The following is a 15,631-nucleotide window of genomic DNA, read 5'->3' as shown; positions in this document are numbered from 1 at the left end:
GCTGAACTATTAACGTTCTGCTCCCGGTTAACATCGGGCAAAATATTCTGATTCAAAGTACAAGCTAAGATCTGATCCAATACATGTGGAAATGGACCAGGTTCGGTGTCAAACACTCTGATTTGTATGCCTACTCTTTCATCAGCTTTAGCTAAATATGCATGATAGTATCTGACAACAAGTCCCCACACATTGTTTGTGGGGTGGAACAGATATCTACCTAAGAAATGGAAAACTTTGTCCTTCTTTGGGAAAAGATTATTCAGTTCCTGCTCAAAAGATGGCATCAAAAACAAAGACGGAACGAAGTAATTATCTGTTTTCATTATTAACCAAGGTACTTTCTGGAGAAAATGTTGCTCTTCATCGCAGAAGAAAAGCTTGTCATTATCATCATAATCATGGACTAAATGAAGATAAACAGAAGATGGCACTGTGGAATTTGTGATTGATTTAGTTTTCAGCATTTTCCCATGACATTGATTTGAGTCCTGGTTGAAATTATTCAATTGACTGTTAAGAGGAAAATCGGGAGGGACAAACCAAGAAGCATCTGGAAATGGTTCGCAAAAGAGATCAACCATATCCACTCCAGGGTCAACCAGTAGAACACGGTCCGTGAGGAGAGCATAAAGAAATGCAGAAGCTAGGGTCAATATCCTATTCCCCAACCCACTAAATGAAATCCATACTACATATTTACAAGCTGAGGACTCCGAAAATTGGCCAGAGGCGAGTTCTTTCACCGTCTTGTTATAGGATTCAGTATAAGGTCCACATTCTCTGTGTCGAGCTTCATATTTTTTCAATCTAGAAATAAGGTAAGAAGAAGGTTTTCCTGATAGTCCTTTGTGGAGCGTGGCCGACTGATACCTGCTGAGACAAGATTTTTCATCAAACCCATCAGCTAGAAGGCCACCAAGCAGTTTATCATTTAGCAAGTCCACAGAATCAGAGGCATAACTGTCCAAACCTACAAGTCAGAGAAGATGAAATTCCATAATCAACAGTGAGATGCAGTTGAAGGAAAAGCAAACATCTTAAGAAGGACATGTCTTAAAGAAAGCTAAAAATTGGATTCTCTCCCGCCACTTTGTCTTTCTAACAAAATCTCGGCCATTGGACTAATCTGTCAGAAAGAACAATGCTCTTTAGTCTGTTAGACTAATTCAACGATTTAGATTGGATTGGAGGAGATGGAGGAATTGTAGAGAATCCAAGTTTGCTTATGTCTAAAATAAGAATCTCTTCTCAGTTTTAACTTTTTTAGGCTGCCATTTAATTACCTAACTAACATAAAGAACCTAACTTATTCCATCAGTCAAAATTAAGAACCAACAAAAGGATAAAGAGTAAACAACCAACTTAGTCCTTGAAACTTACACCTTCTATCTTAGCTCTTCTCTCAAATGAATATTAAGTAGTCCTCAATGAATAGGCAAATTTTCATCCTCCCCCGCATCACACACACACACACACACATTATCTCAGCTTTTTACCGGAAGCCAACTTCCACAAGTGTAAAATTGACTGAATTACACTACCAAAAGCCGACTTCCGATGGTGTATTTAATATCCTGTGAGCAAAAATGGGGGGCGGATGAGCACTCACCAAATTATTATTATAGCCGCCTTGTTAAACCCTAACATTTGTAACTGATCTGTAAAACAGTATGGACTAATGGAACGGTTGTTAAGAACTAATTATTATGGAAGTAGGAGAAAGAGCCTAAATTAAGAGAAGAAATCGGTGGTTTAGTCAAAGTATATAAATCATAGAAAATGTTGGTAATTAGGAAAAAGACAATAGAAGTAAAAAGCAGATAGACAAATATAGCAAATGGAAAGTTTATTTTGAATACAAAAATCTAGAATGTACTATGCATTCACATTTTTGTAATGTTATTTTGATTTTGACTAGTATGATTAATGCATATAGTGTGAGTCCAGTCCACAATTCTGATCCGATCTATAATCTTATGCATTCTATCATAAGGAACGGTTACCACATGATTGAGAAGGAAACAAGCAAAATGAACTTAAATAAATAGAATTGAGAAATGGAAATGACGAAAAGACCTTGTTTGAATTGGAAGAGAGTAGTTGTAGATGAGGGTAGTTCTCGGAGGGCAGCATCAGAAGGAGGATCTCGAAGAACAACGGAGAGTGAGAAGAGTACAGAGAAGAGCATGAATGAAACGACGAAGAAACCCATTAAACGCATCAAAGTGAGAGGGGAGGAGGAGGAAGCTGCACATTTGTCGGTAACGATTTCCAAATCTGAGGGTGAGAGAGAGAGCTTGTTATTTTCAGCATCATTTTCAGCCCTTGGATTTCTAATTGTAATGATTCTCTTCATCATCATATTCATATTCATAATCTAATTGCTATCTAGTAGTTGAATTGAGACTTGAGACTTGAGACTTGAGAGTAGAGAGTGAAGTGTAGTGTAGTTGTTCAAAACTTCAACCAACCAGTCAGTGTCACATCACATCACAGTGCTGCCGTGACAACATTAACACGCCTCTCCTCGTCACATTCATAAATAATTAACATCACTCTTTTCTCTGCTAATCCATTTTTTAATGAATAATCAATTTACTCTAAAGTCTTAATTCAATTCCATTATTACTCTCATATTTCCCCTTACAAAATTTGTCTTTTTAAAAAAATTGACAATTTTAACCTTTTGTTTTGATTTTATTACTAAAACAAATATTATTTAATATATTTTAAATAATATTACATATTATAAATACTAATGTAATATATTTTAAATAATATTATATATAAGGAATGTGAATTTAATTCATTCGACTAATTTAGAGTGTAATGGATATAAAATTTTTATGGTTTGAGACCATATTGTGACATGCACACATAAAATATATTCACGTGAGATGAAGGTAGAGTACATTCAATAAACATATTATAATATAGTCTTTAATAGTAAAAGTTTACGGAAATACTATTTTGATTGAAACTCTACAAGTTAAATTATTTATTTTTTAATTCTTAAAATTTAAAAACAAATTTTACATATTTTTTAAGATCATCTGTTTATTCGTTTGTTAATTTTTTTTGGAGACTTTTAAACCAATAATTTTATTTTTATAAACTAATAAATGTAATTAGATATTTAGACAGTCAAGTGATTGATCCTTTGGACAGATTATGAGATTAATCACCGGTTCAATTGATGGAGCATAATTTTTCTTAGTTCTTAGCCTCCCTGTACATATGACTTCACTATTCAAACTCGTGTTTACACATTTGAATGTACAAAAAAATTGTTTCATTTGTCAATCATTAATGCATTTTTATGTAATTACTCAATAAAATGAAAATATTACTACTTTCGTTCATATATAAAAGATTAATTTGAACAATGCACAAAAATTAAAAAAAGTGGTTTTTGACTTTTTACATTAAATTTATCAATAATATATATATAAATTGTTTTTGAATTATTAAGAAAGAAATAGTTGATTTTTTAATTTTTTAATTTTTTAATTTTTTACATTTAATTAGAAATACTTTTGTGAAAAATCAATTACTGCTTCTTATAATTTGAAGATTCTTATCTAAACGGACACATTTTTTTTTACAAGAAGATGTATTATATAAATACGAAGGGAAGATATATTATATAAATACGAAGGGAGTAATAACTTTATAGTTTTCAAATTAAAAAAAAAATGAAAGAAAAAAAAAACAATTAATTTAATTAGTTATATAGAATCTTTTTTATAAGAATTATATGGTATATAACAAGTCAATTATTTTGTCTGTCTCAAATAAAATGTCACCTTTATACTTTTTTTATGTTTTAAAATAATTGTCATTATAAAATATCAACGTAGCGTTAATTTTTTTATTTTTCTAGTGATATGGTCTTTTGATAAGGCTATTTTTTTAAAATGATACTAATTTTATTATTGAAATCAACTCAATTAATAATTTACTTAAAAATTATGTGTAACTTAAATGTACATTTAATATGAGACGGAAAAAATAACGTTAAAAAAAATTGTGTTTATTAAACAAATAGCTTTAAAATGAGAATGTATTAAATAAATGGAAAATGCTTTAAGAATCTAAATATATAAAGAAAAGAAAAATTGAAGTTGTGTAATTCATATTTTATGATTATAAAGTGAGATTTTTCATTTAAATGCTATTTTTAATTTTCTATTTTGTTTACTTAACAAGTGCTAGCTCTCAATGACATGTTAGTGAATTAAATATAGAAACATGTTTTTGGGTTTAGTTTGTTTAATTTATTCAAAGTTTGAAAGTTGTTTTAAAAGTGGTGTATTCAACCAAGTATCTTTGAAAAAAAAATTGTCTTTACCAAACAAATAGCATTGAATTGAGAATATATTACATGAATACGTAAATATAAAGATAAATGCTTTAATAATTTAAATATGGAAAAGAAATATATTTAAAGTTACCTAATTCATACTTTACCGTAGTAAAAAGTTAGATTTTTCATTTAAATATTATTTTTAAATTTTATTTATTTATTTAACAATTGCTCCTAAGGACATGGTAGTGAATTAAATATAAAGTGGTATATTCAACCAGTAACTTTTATTTTTTATCCTCTATTATGTCTATAGTTTACTTGTTAACAAGACATTCATTTAATATAGTAACTTGGGACTTCTGCAATGGGCGATATTGCCTCCGATCATTTGCTATTTTTTTTTTCTCAAATTATTTGTTATTTTAGAATATTAATATAATATTAATTAATTTTTTTATTAATTTATATTTATTTATTATATGTTAATTAATTAATTTTTTAGTTAACTACAATTAATAAATAATAGTTAATAATATTAAAGCTAAATTACATTTACGGTCTCTTAACTTAATTTCTAGTAATGTTTTAGTCCTTTATATTTTTTTTTTCTGAGTTGGTCTTTTATTTTAATTTTAAGTGACAATTTGATGTTTTATGTTTTAAAACGTCAACAATGTTGTCCTTTTTTTTCATAAAAATTCAAAAAAATCATTAAATTTTTCAAACAAAACCCATAAAATTCATTATCATCTTCAATAAAATACAAATTTAATCAAATTCATAACTTAAATATTGAAATAAACTCATATTTTCATTCTTTATTTGATGTTGTTGGAGATGAAAATATGAGTATATATGAATATTTGAGTTATGGATTTGATAAAATTTGCATTATATTGAAGATGATTATTAATTTTATGGGTTTTGGTTGAAAATTTTGATGATTTTTTTGAATTTTTGTATAAAAAAGGATAACATTGTTGAAATTTTAGAACATAAAATATCAAATTGTCACTTAAAATTAAAATAAATGACTCACTCGAGAAAAAAAAAAAAAGATAAAGGACTAAAACGTTGCCTGAAATTAAGTTAATGGACCACAAATGTAATTTAGTCTAATATTAATTTTATCAATTATATTAGTAAAACTAATTGTTGTATACCAATTTTGTCTGACCAATCACAAAAAAAAAAGACATGATAGATATAATTTTACAAGACTTATCATCATTTAACTTTTCTTAAAAATGTCTAAAAAAGTATTTTTTTTTTTTTTAAAGTTCCTTCATTTAATCTATTAATTTTGACTTATCATTAGTAGTTACTTATTTGGATTCATAAGATAAAAAACAGTATTTTTATCATAATTTTATAATAAATAACAAAATTGAGAGTTGAAAGGAAAAAAAATGTGTTTACCTTGATATGCTGATGAAGTTCACATATAGCCACATAGCAATTAGTCTCGTACAAGTTTAAAGCTTTAAACTTAAACCAATGGCATGCTTTAAATTTAATAAAATATGCCAAGAACAAATAAAAGAGACAAAACAAATTGTACAACAATTCTTAAGGGACATGCATCATAACAAATTTCTTTATTTTTATTTTTATAATTTTAATATTAATAATAGAGACACCAATTTACAAACTACTTTGCTCTCATATCTAATTTTGTAATTTGAATTTTGTTTATCTAAGAATAGTCTTAGTATAATTTTTTAATATAAAAAGGAACCAAAATTAGAGCAAAAGACACACTTTTCTGAATTAAAAAAAAAAGTAAACAAAAAATAGAAAAATAAAAAAGTAGAAGAAATAAATTATAAAAGAAAATAAAGAAATATAATATAGAAGAAAAATGCACAGAGCTATGGAGGGTTTGAGCCATACACATCACCACCTTCATCATTTGTTAAAACAATATTGTGATCTGCAACAAGAATTTACCAACAAAACAGAAAAAAACAAACAATTGCAGAGAAAAACGAAAACAGATAAGATTCTGAACAGAGCTGAAAAACCAAAAAACGGAGAACGTTATTGGTTTTCTGCTGAAAACGGAGAATGTTCTGAAAACAGTTTCGCAATCAAATCAAAGAAAATTAAAGAATGATAAGGGAAGAATAACACCAATAATTTACGTGTTCAGTCTCAACTGATGAGACATACGTCACGGGCAAGCAAACAAGATTAATCTACTATTAATGATTGAACTTTACAAGATTAAGGTCTTCTCAAAATTGATCTCTTAATATCTATCATTGTTTATGAACCAACAATACTAACTTTTCCACTCAATCTTTCTTTTCTCCCTTAGTTTTCTTTCTCTGAATTTCTATGAATCATGAATTGCATATGTCTCTCTTAGTTTCCAGCTATTACTGCTACTACAACCCACATTACTATATAGTATACACAAGCAAACTAACTATAACCACCTACCATAACTAACTTGGCCAAAGATAGTTATAACAACCATTAAAGCTTACTTGACTTTAGTTAGATGATTTGAGGCACATATTCACATTATCATTTTGCAAACCCCTATTAAACCATCACCACAACTTTCACCCGAAAACCTCAAACCAACCACCACGTCGAGCTTGTGGTCGCACTGCACACGACTCCCTATGTCGCATATCTCCTCTCTCACGCCCAAACTCCATCCGGGTGATTCCCATCTTTTTTTTTCTTTTAAAAATAAAATATATTTCCTTTTGTTCCATTTCTCAGTTTTTTCCTTTTCCTTTTTCTTTTTTTCTTTGCTTCTTTTTCCTATCTCTTTCATACTCTCGTTGCCCACCACATTTTATTATCTTTACTTCTATTGTTTTTAGACTAGAGTTTTCATACTTTTTTTTAGTTGTACTAAAATGAAGTTCAACCTTTTTTAACTCAATTTTGACATTTTTTTTCTTCTTTAATTGATTTATTTTTCTTCAAAATATTAAGTTTAATTAACTTATAACAAATACCAAATCTTATAAAAAAGTATTTTATTAAAAGTTAATTGAAAATAATATTTTTTAATCTTTGAGTTGTTAAGACACAAGTTGTACAGCTTGATTGTTTTAACATTTATTTTTATAAATAAATAAATTTAAAATCGACTTTTAAATTTGATTAACTATATGTGATATATTTTTAATATTTGAATTATTAAGACACAAATTGTACAACTTGATAGTCATAAAACTCGTTTTCATAAACAAATTAATAATAAAAAAATTCTTAAACAATTTAACTAGGTGTAACATATTTTTCTTAGACATAAGTTGTACGACTTGATAATATTAAAAATCGCTTTTTAAAATAGTTATTTAAATCAAACAAACTCATTATCTTGCATCAAAATAATTTGTTTTATCTAACTTACTTATCAACCACAAACATTTTCTTTAAAAACAATCGATATATCTATACTTTCTATTCAATAACTACGTAACTTTAATTTTTGCGTCGCACATAAAGATATATACTATCAAAATGCACTCTTGTCAACATTTTTTTCTTCTTCTCTTTATTTTGAATACTCTTTTATTTCAACATCATATTTATAAAAAATTATATTTGCATATAACTAGTATAAAAAATAAATATTTTAAAATTAACATAAATTTTTAATTGATATTGTAAACATTGTATTTAATTTCAAATACTATTTTTATGTTTTAAGGTTTTCCAATATTTTTCTATTTTAAATAGAATTCAAAGACGTCTTTTTAAAATTCGAGCTCCCTTTAAAAAATTTGGACGGCAACACTAGTTATTTTGTTAATAACCGCAGACAACTAAAAAATGTCAAATTATTGAATTGAATTCAACTCTAACATCGATTTGATTCAAAAAGAAAAAAGAAAAACTCCAAGATGAAGGCGAAATGGCAAGAATGTCCTTGATTGTGTTGTTTTGAGGTGAAATGAAGAAGAGGGGGTGCGGTAGTAGCAGAGCGCCAACGCCAACCAACCAACCATTGCAGATAAGCACATCTTCGAAGTCCCCACCAAACCAACTCAACACGTGTCATCCACACGATTTTCCTCTTTTGGATTTCCTACTACCACTACTACTACTACATCCTTCATCCATTACATAATTCACTCAATCGATACACTCTGTGAAGGAGAAAAAAGTTCCAAATTAAATTTGATTTGAAGCACAAGATGGCTGCAACCACAACTTCGCTATGTTCTTCTACCCTCCAATCTCAGATCAATGGACTCCCCCTTCACAAGACTTCTCTTTTCCACCCCCCTTCTCTCACTTTCTCCAGGTATGTCTTTTTTCCTTTTCATTTCTTCTTACAACTATTGCTGTGTTCAGTTCTGTGTACTTTTTCATGAATTCCCCTTTATGTTTTGCTTTGTGTCTATGGGGATAATTTTTTTTCGATAAGGACAATACTACTAACCAACTAGTATTAACTAACTTCTAACTAATTAGATCTCCAATAATATTTTTACTAGAGTCTTTTATTAGGATTTTAAAATATTTTTTTGTGATTAAAAAATATTGTTGTATTCAATTAAGACTTTTATGTTATCTATGGTATTCAATTAGGACAATCATAGAGGGTGCTTGGACTTAACTAATTCTAAAGTTAAATGATTTATCAATACCACCATGAGTGCATTGTCAGCTTCTTAACCTGGTTTTATTACATGTTATCTTCATTTACCTCGACGGTTTTATTTCTTTGCACCCTTGTTATCTGTTGAGATCACACGTACACCACAGAAATCGCCAAATGAGTCTTTATAAGGCTTGGGCAATGCTCTCCTTACAAGTTGGTTTTATGAGGTTGAAACAGGTTCTAAGTCTAAATTATAAGATGATATCTATGACTCTCATATATAGGTCAAAGTAATCCCTATAAGATTTGGGCAACTCTTGCACAACAAGTTAGTTTTGTGGGGTTGAGTCAAGCCCCGGGGTCTAAGTTCTAAGACTAAAGGATTTGTCATTCGTCATTGCTAATGTTCGTGAGGTTTGGCAATCTCATCCATAGGCCAAAAAATGTTGAATTCAGAGCTTCGTTCTATTAATCAACATTTTCGTGTATTGATTTGTAGCTGTATGTTCGAATTTTGAAACCACTCCTCATAAAATCATTTCATATGTATGCTTTCAGAGCATTATACACACATTACATCTTTCATTACACACACAAATTTGCTTGATAAAGCTTGTGGTATTTGAAAGTATAATGCAGTCTGCTTTAATATCCTTTTGTTACTTGCTTTTTTTTGTGAATTCAGGAGGAAAATGTCAACGTTGGTTAAGGCTTCATCTCGTGTCGACAAGTTTTCAAAAAGCGACATCATTGTTTCTCCATCTATTCTTTCAGCTAACTTTGCAAAATTGGGAGAGCAGGTTCAATAACATGCTTTACATTCTGTAATCATCAGTATTTCAGTATTCTTCTTTGCTGCCACACAACAAGGAAAATAAGCCAAGTTAATTATAATGCACAATATTTTCAAAATTGTTTTATCAAGGTTGCTAATTGCTTGTAAACTTGTCTTTTGTTTTCAAGTCACATTAGCGTGTTTTCTGATTGTCAGCGATCATGATTGTTGGAGTTCTTGTGTTTCTTGCCTAGGTGAAAGCAGTGGAGTTGGCTGGTTGTGATTGGATTCATGTTGATGTTATGGATGGTCGCTTCGTTCCAAATATTACAATTGGACCTCTTGTGGTTGATGCATTACGCCCTGTGACGGATCTACCATTGGATGTACACCTGGTATTCATCTTTTTACATATATTAAACTAAGCTGATATTGAATGATAATTACCTTTTCTGACTCTTGTTAAAGCACTACAGATGATTGTAGAACCAGAACAGCGTGTGCCAGATTTCATCAAAGCAGGAGCTGACATAGTCAGTATTCATTGTGAACAATCTTCCACTATCCATTTGCATCGTACCATTAATCAAGTAAGGTTTTCTTCTGAACTGTCTCAATTTTGAACAATATAGCTGCAACTCAAAGTTCATATCAAGAAAACTAGCCTGATTAAAACTTAACACAAAAAAATAGAGGAGCCAAACATATATTCAAGCCATTGTATAATTATCACATACAACTTCAAAATCTTGTCAAGAACACAGTAACCATCACATGTATGAATGAGTAAGGTTTAAAAGTGAAGTAATTTCTTGGCTTCTAAGTACTAAATTAGTAAAGGTATTGAAACTTCATGATGTGGATGGAGAGCATTGACAAAATCTGTGGACTGGCTAATGAAATAGCCATTGCCATTTCTTTTGGTATTTTATGCATTAACTTTTTGGATTTAATTATTATATTGAAGTTGGTAACCTGGAAGCATAACTTTCCATGAAATGTTTGAATTGGATTCTAGAAATTATAACGCAGAAACATGTATTTTGCTCCAGTTTCAGTTTTCACTTTAATATATCTGATTATACTCTCTTGATTTAGGTGAAAAGCCTGGGAGCTAAAGCTGGAGTTGTCCTAAACCCTGGTACCCCACTAGGTGCAATAGAATATGTCCTTGATGGTGAGCCATTTCCTTTTTTACTTCATTTTTTTGTCTCCATTTATTTTCATTATATAATAAGAAAGAATATTAATGATGCTCTTTATGGCTTGGGTTCTCCATATGCTTATGTGGATTAGCCATGGACCAATACCAGCCTTCTATGGATTTGGTTAGAGGGGAAAATGTTACCAAAGCTGTTAGTAAACTAAGAATTCCATTATTTCCATGTGTTAAATATTTTTTGTTTTTTGAATTGAAAAGTATATATTGAGCTGTCTTGGGGAGACATAATAGGAAACTGTGTTCTGAAAATACTGGCAAACTATACTTTAATAACAGAATAGAAAAGGTTTGTTTGGAAAATTTATTAGAAACGTTATTTTCAAATTTATTAACCAAAATCATTTTAGTTTATAGTGAATTGCACTTGATTTTTGTGGTTGTTTGAATACGACATTTTGTTTTCTCATTTTCATGTATGACTCCTCTGAATATTCCACGAGCATCCATAAAATTTGAAAAGCCAAACATCTGGTTTTTGGTACAATTTTTTAAGAAATTTAAATTTTCACTCCACTAGTAATTACATGTTTCTACAGTATTTACTAATTAGATGACTTTCAAATTTGGTGTCCATAAGTCGCTGAAAGTCAAGGTGCTACTCTTTTTTTTTAAACTCTGGTGCTTAAATAAATTGGCAAAGTAGAGGAGTGTAGATTAAATTTGTTATTTATTTTGGATTGAAGTCTCTTGAGTTACATTTTTTTAAAGTTTTTATAGTAATTATAAAATAAAATCTCATATTCTTATTATGGTGCTTACAGTGGTTGATTTGATCTTAATTATGTCTGTAAACCCTGGCTTTGGCGGCCAGAGTTTTATTGAGAGCCAAGTAAAGAAAATTTCTGATTTGAGAAGATTGTGCGTGGAGAAGGTATGCTGCAACCATTTTTATTTGTGGATGTGTGGGTTTTGGGGATTTATGTTTTCTCCAATCGTTATTCCTTACATAATCTCTCAACGGTCTTTCTCTCTAGGGTGTGAATCCATGGATTGAAGTGGATGGCGGGGTTACTCCGGCAAATGCTTACAAGGTGCTGTATAATTCATCACATTGTCTTCTACATGCTGAATATAATTGCATAATGCTCAATGATCACCTTTTTCAAGAGGATGATCCCAACATAAAACATTGGGAAACAACTGATATTGCATGTTTTATCTGGTCATGCACTTAATATTTAAGAGCTCTATTGGCCAAGTGCTCCATATTTTGGTCATAACAAATAAGTAATTACAAACAAATAATGAGGGGGAAGTACATACTTTGTTTATAAATTGAATTAGAACACTTTCTAGTTTCTACAAGGGATAGACAACCATATTATCCGTTTGAGTTGTAGAATCCAATTTTCAGTAGTATCTTATTTGGCAGGTGATTGAGGCTGGAGCTAATGCACTGGTCGCTGGTTCTGCTGTGTTTGGAGCTAAAGATTATGCTGCAGGTACCTTTAAAAAAATCTTTTGAAATTATGAGTTGGAGGCATACATCGTGATGCAATGGAAATTCAATCTGATTCTGATATTCATCATGGTTTCTACCCCTTGTAGCTATAAAAGGAATCAAAACTAGCAAAAGACCTGAACCAGTTGCTGTGTGAAATGCCTCCATGGTATCCTATCCATTCTACAATCCAATGTAAGTTACATTTGTGTTTTCAGTTTTCTGATTGGGCAGTTGAACTCTTGATGATCATAATTGACTGACAATATAAGAAATAAGTAAAATAATAGCAAAGATTGCTTTCAATCTAGTTTTAATATGATTGTATCATAATGTTAAACTTGAAACTCAATTGTTGCATGCATCGGATTGATAAATACTCATACTATTAGAAATTTTACTCTTAGCTGCTGAAAAATAAATGTGAAGAATATTATCCAGAGCACAATCTCAATCTAATTTTCACTGTTTGTTTTACTGTGTTTGAACCTGACAGACAATATTCATGGTAAGCTGGCTTACTAGGCATCATTATGTTGCCTGGGTTGCTATCACCACCAGCAATTGCTTATCTATGGAATTCACTAGGAATCAGCCAAGTAAGGCTTCTGCTGTGATATGCATATTTGTGTATAATCTCTCGGAGTATCAGAACATTTTTAATTCACATTAAAGCGCTCTACTGTCTATCAGCTTGTAACTTTTGGTTGTGAATTCCCCCATATTGTAAAGTAGTTTGTGCTTTTTAACACTATATAAGGTTGAAAGAAAACCGGCTATAATTTTTCTGTTGTTTCTCGAAGTTAATATCTCATCCCTAGCTCAGAGTGTCAATATAACATTCCTTAACCTCTTATATTGTCCTTGTATTGCGTATATTTGAAGCCAAGAGAACCTCATGCAAGATGAATAATGAGCAATTTTCTTTAAGTTATCATTTAGAGAGTGTGCGCGTTTATGTGAATTTTCACTCTTTTGATATATGAGATAAGTAGCAAATTAACAGTATAGTATAGAGGAATGTTGAAAAGAAATCTCAATGCTCTACTGCCACGCAAGTAGTCAAATCGTTATTGTTTGTTTTGTGATACTTTATTTAATATAAAGTGCTGTCAAGCCGTGGCTATTTTGATTCCACACTAGCAATGTAACATTAAAACAAACTGTTACTTTCTCCTACTACACTGAAGTTTGTGTTGGATTCCAATATTTTAAAAGAATATATTACTAACGTTGAAAACTGTTAAAAATAATTTAAGAGAGGAGAAAAGTTTGAAAAAGAAAAGTTTGTATATAAATAATTAACAACACACCATATACATTTTCACATAACTGTAAAACTAAAATGATGCCCAAGGAAAAACTACACATTCTGTCTGCAAATAGGACAGGAATCATTCTTGACAAGCCATTTGTCCACGCATATCAAGTGAAATGTATGGTCACAACGAGGTAAGCTTCTTGCAACTTCTCCTACTTCAATATCCTGTAAATTATATTTCTCAATGTTAAGATGATTACATAAACACTATTATCCAAAACTATAATAGGGATCATGAAGAATTGTGGCAAGTATCAATGCAAGCAAATGCATCTTTGTGGTCATTATTCACAAATCCTGAAAAGAATACCTGCAAACATATTGCACAGAAGGTATTCTCTGCCTTCATGCCCTTCAAGATCATATGGTGCGGTAGCTTATTCAATGAATCCCCTGACAACCCTCTGGATGCTACTAAGCTATGAACATCATGAATCTCATCATAGCCACTGTTATTAGTAATTCCAACCTGCTCAAACTTAAACAAACGAAATGATATTGCGTTAAAAACACTCTATTGTGCTACGAACAACAAAATAATGAAATTCCAGCACACGATTCGCAAATGACTTCTAAAACGGTTAAACTCTGGTAGTAATATTAATAACCATATATGGAAATACAGAACAATCAACAGCAAACATTTTCAAATTTCATTTTAGTGCATGTTAATAAATCTTAAAATGGTCTACATAAGGGTTACAAAAATCAACAAGGGTGAACCAGAATGAGACACATGAAATCATTGTCAATAATAACATAAAAAAGCAAAATAAGAAATGAACATCAACATATATTTTCAGAAATACATAAAAAGATTAAAGCTACACATGCGGCACAAATGTATACATAGCTCAAGTTCAATAACCTTTAAGAGGCTGTCTCTCAGTTTCTTGCCTTAACCTAAGTTATATTTGTATGGATAAATACTCGTCTATGTCTTCAATTTCACTATCTCTAATTAGCATTCTTAATATTTTAAATTTTTGTTCACCAAATAAATAGTTAAAAACTTCCTCTTTTTTAGTTTCAGAACTCAAATATGAGATAGGTTACACCAGCCTGCTGATCAATCACCACAAGCTGGTCAAACTGGAAGAAAAAGAAAAAAAAATTCAGGTGCAATGAACGGAAATGAGGATAATTTTAGTTTTGTTTTCCGAAAGATGCTCATAAAATTAGACAAGAGCAGAAGCAGAAAGTTTGAAGTTTGCAGGCTTTTCATACTGTAAAGGAAAAACAAGTGGCATAATTCATGGATCTTATATGCAAAGATGCTAACAAGTTCAGTTGCACCGCTCGAATCGGCCATATCCAACAGCTCTTGATACTGCTAAGTCAAATTGCACAATCCCAGTTAAAATTATATGCACCAACAGACACGCAAACTTATTGCTTTCAACAGATCTTATATGCAAAGATGCTAACAAGTTCAGTTGCACTGCTCGAATCGGTCATATCCAACAGCTCTTGATACTGCTAAGTCAAATTGCACAATCCCAGCTAAAATTATATGCACCAACATACACGCAAACCTATTGCTTTCAAAAGGCAAAAGTTGGAGGAGAGATATAGAGAGGGATATTTACTTGTAAATTGTAAGCAGTTATAATAGCAGGTGTAAGCGATTCTTCTACAAGCCTTCCGCGAACAAGTTCCTCTATGAAATCTGCCTGGATTTCAATGTTAAAGAATTGGTTTAAAATTATGCATTAAGATGGCCACTCAAAAAGCGCACTCTTAAGATGCATCTTAATAAACAGACAAACACAAACAAGAACAAGGCATAAAATATCCCATATATATGCATTTCAAGCAAAAAGGTAAACCATAAACAAACCAAAGTTGCAAATGATTGTAGTCATAAACAAACCAAGGTGAATCAAGGTCAAAACGATCACCAACCATAGATGATGCGCCACGTGAACCAGTTTGCTCCATACACCAGTAGGCACGGGAAGCTTCCAATACCTCGACTGAGAGT

General features: G+C 30.7%; 3 protein-coding genes across 4 annotated transcripts in view; 1 reads left to right on the top strand and 2 right to left on the bottom strand.

The window, feature by feature from the left end:
* The window catches only part of LOC101502065 (galactoside 2-alpha-L-fucosyltransferase), a 3,557-nt gene extending 1,045 nt beyond the window's left edge, over positions 1-2,512 (bottom strand). The window contains exons 1-2 of the mRNA XM_004508667.4: positions 2,080-2,512; positions 5-973 (exon numbers count right to left, since the gene is read on the bottom strand). Of these exons, the coding sequence (XP_004508724.1) occupies positions 5-973; positions 2,080-2,377 (1,267 nt within the window). The 5' untranslated portion in view covers positions 2,378-2,512. The remainder of the gene's footprint in view (positions 1-4; positions 974-2,079) is intronic.
* Positions 2,513-8,252: 5,740 nt separating this feature from the next.
* Positions 8,253-13,128, top strand: LOC101501537 (ribulose-phosphate 3-epimerase, chloroplastic). The gene is made up of 10 exons (XM_004508666.4): positions 8,253-8,588; positions 9,574-9,688; positions 9,918-10,058; positions 10,140-10,253; positions 10,762-10,840; positions 11,647-11,756; positions 11,860-11,916; positions 12,258-12,327; positions 12,434-12,521; positions 12,823-13,128. Exons 1-9 carry the CDS (start codon positions 8,479-8,481, stop codon positions 12,481-12,483), a joined length of 846 nt encoding a protein of 281 aa, XP_004508723.1. The 5' UTR covers positions 8,253-8,478; the 3' UTR covers positions 12,484-12,521; positions 12,823-13,128.
* A 469-nt stretch (positions 13,129-13,597) lies between these two features.
* LOC101508805 (NEP1-interacting protein-like 2) overlaps positions 13,598-15,631 on the bottom strand; it is a 2,885-nt gene continuing 851 nt past the window's right edge. The window contains exons 2-5 of one of the 2 annotated variants that reach the window (XM_012718119.3): positions 15,553-15,631; positions 15,237-15,320; positions 13,958-14,125; positions 13,598-13,812 (exon numbers count right to left, since the gene is read on the bottom strand). The exon at positions 15,553-15,631 is cut by the window's right edge and continues 94 nt beyond it. In XM_012718119.3, the coding sequence (XP_012573573.2) occupies positions 13,690-13,812; positions 13,958-14,125; positions 15,237-15,320; positions 15,553-15,631 (454 nt within the window). In that variant the 3' untranslated portion in view covers positions 13,598-13,689. The remainder of the gene's footprint in view (positions 13,813-13,957; positions 14,126-15,236; positions 15,321-15,552) is intronic. The other variant, XM_027336556.2, reaches the window with a different exon arrangement.

Source organism: Cicer arietinum, chromosome 7 (genome assembly GCF_000331145.2).
Source record: "Cicer arietinum cultivar CDC Frontier isolate Library 1 chromosome 7, Cicar.CDCFrontier_v2.0, whole genome shotgun sequence".
NCBI lineage: Eukaryota > Viridiplantae > Streptophyta > Magnoliopsida > Fabales > Fabaceae > Cicer > Cicer arietinum.
The sequence above is the reverse complement of the archived record's forward strand: the minus strand, read 5'-3'. Positions and strand labels throughout refer to the sequence as shown.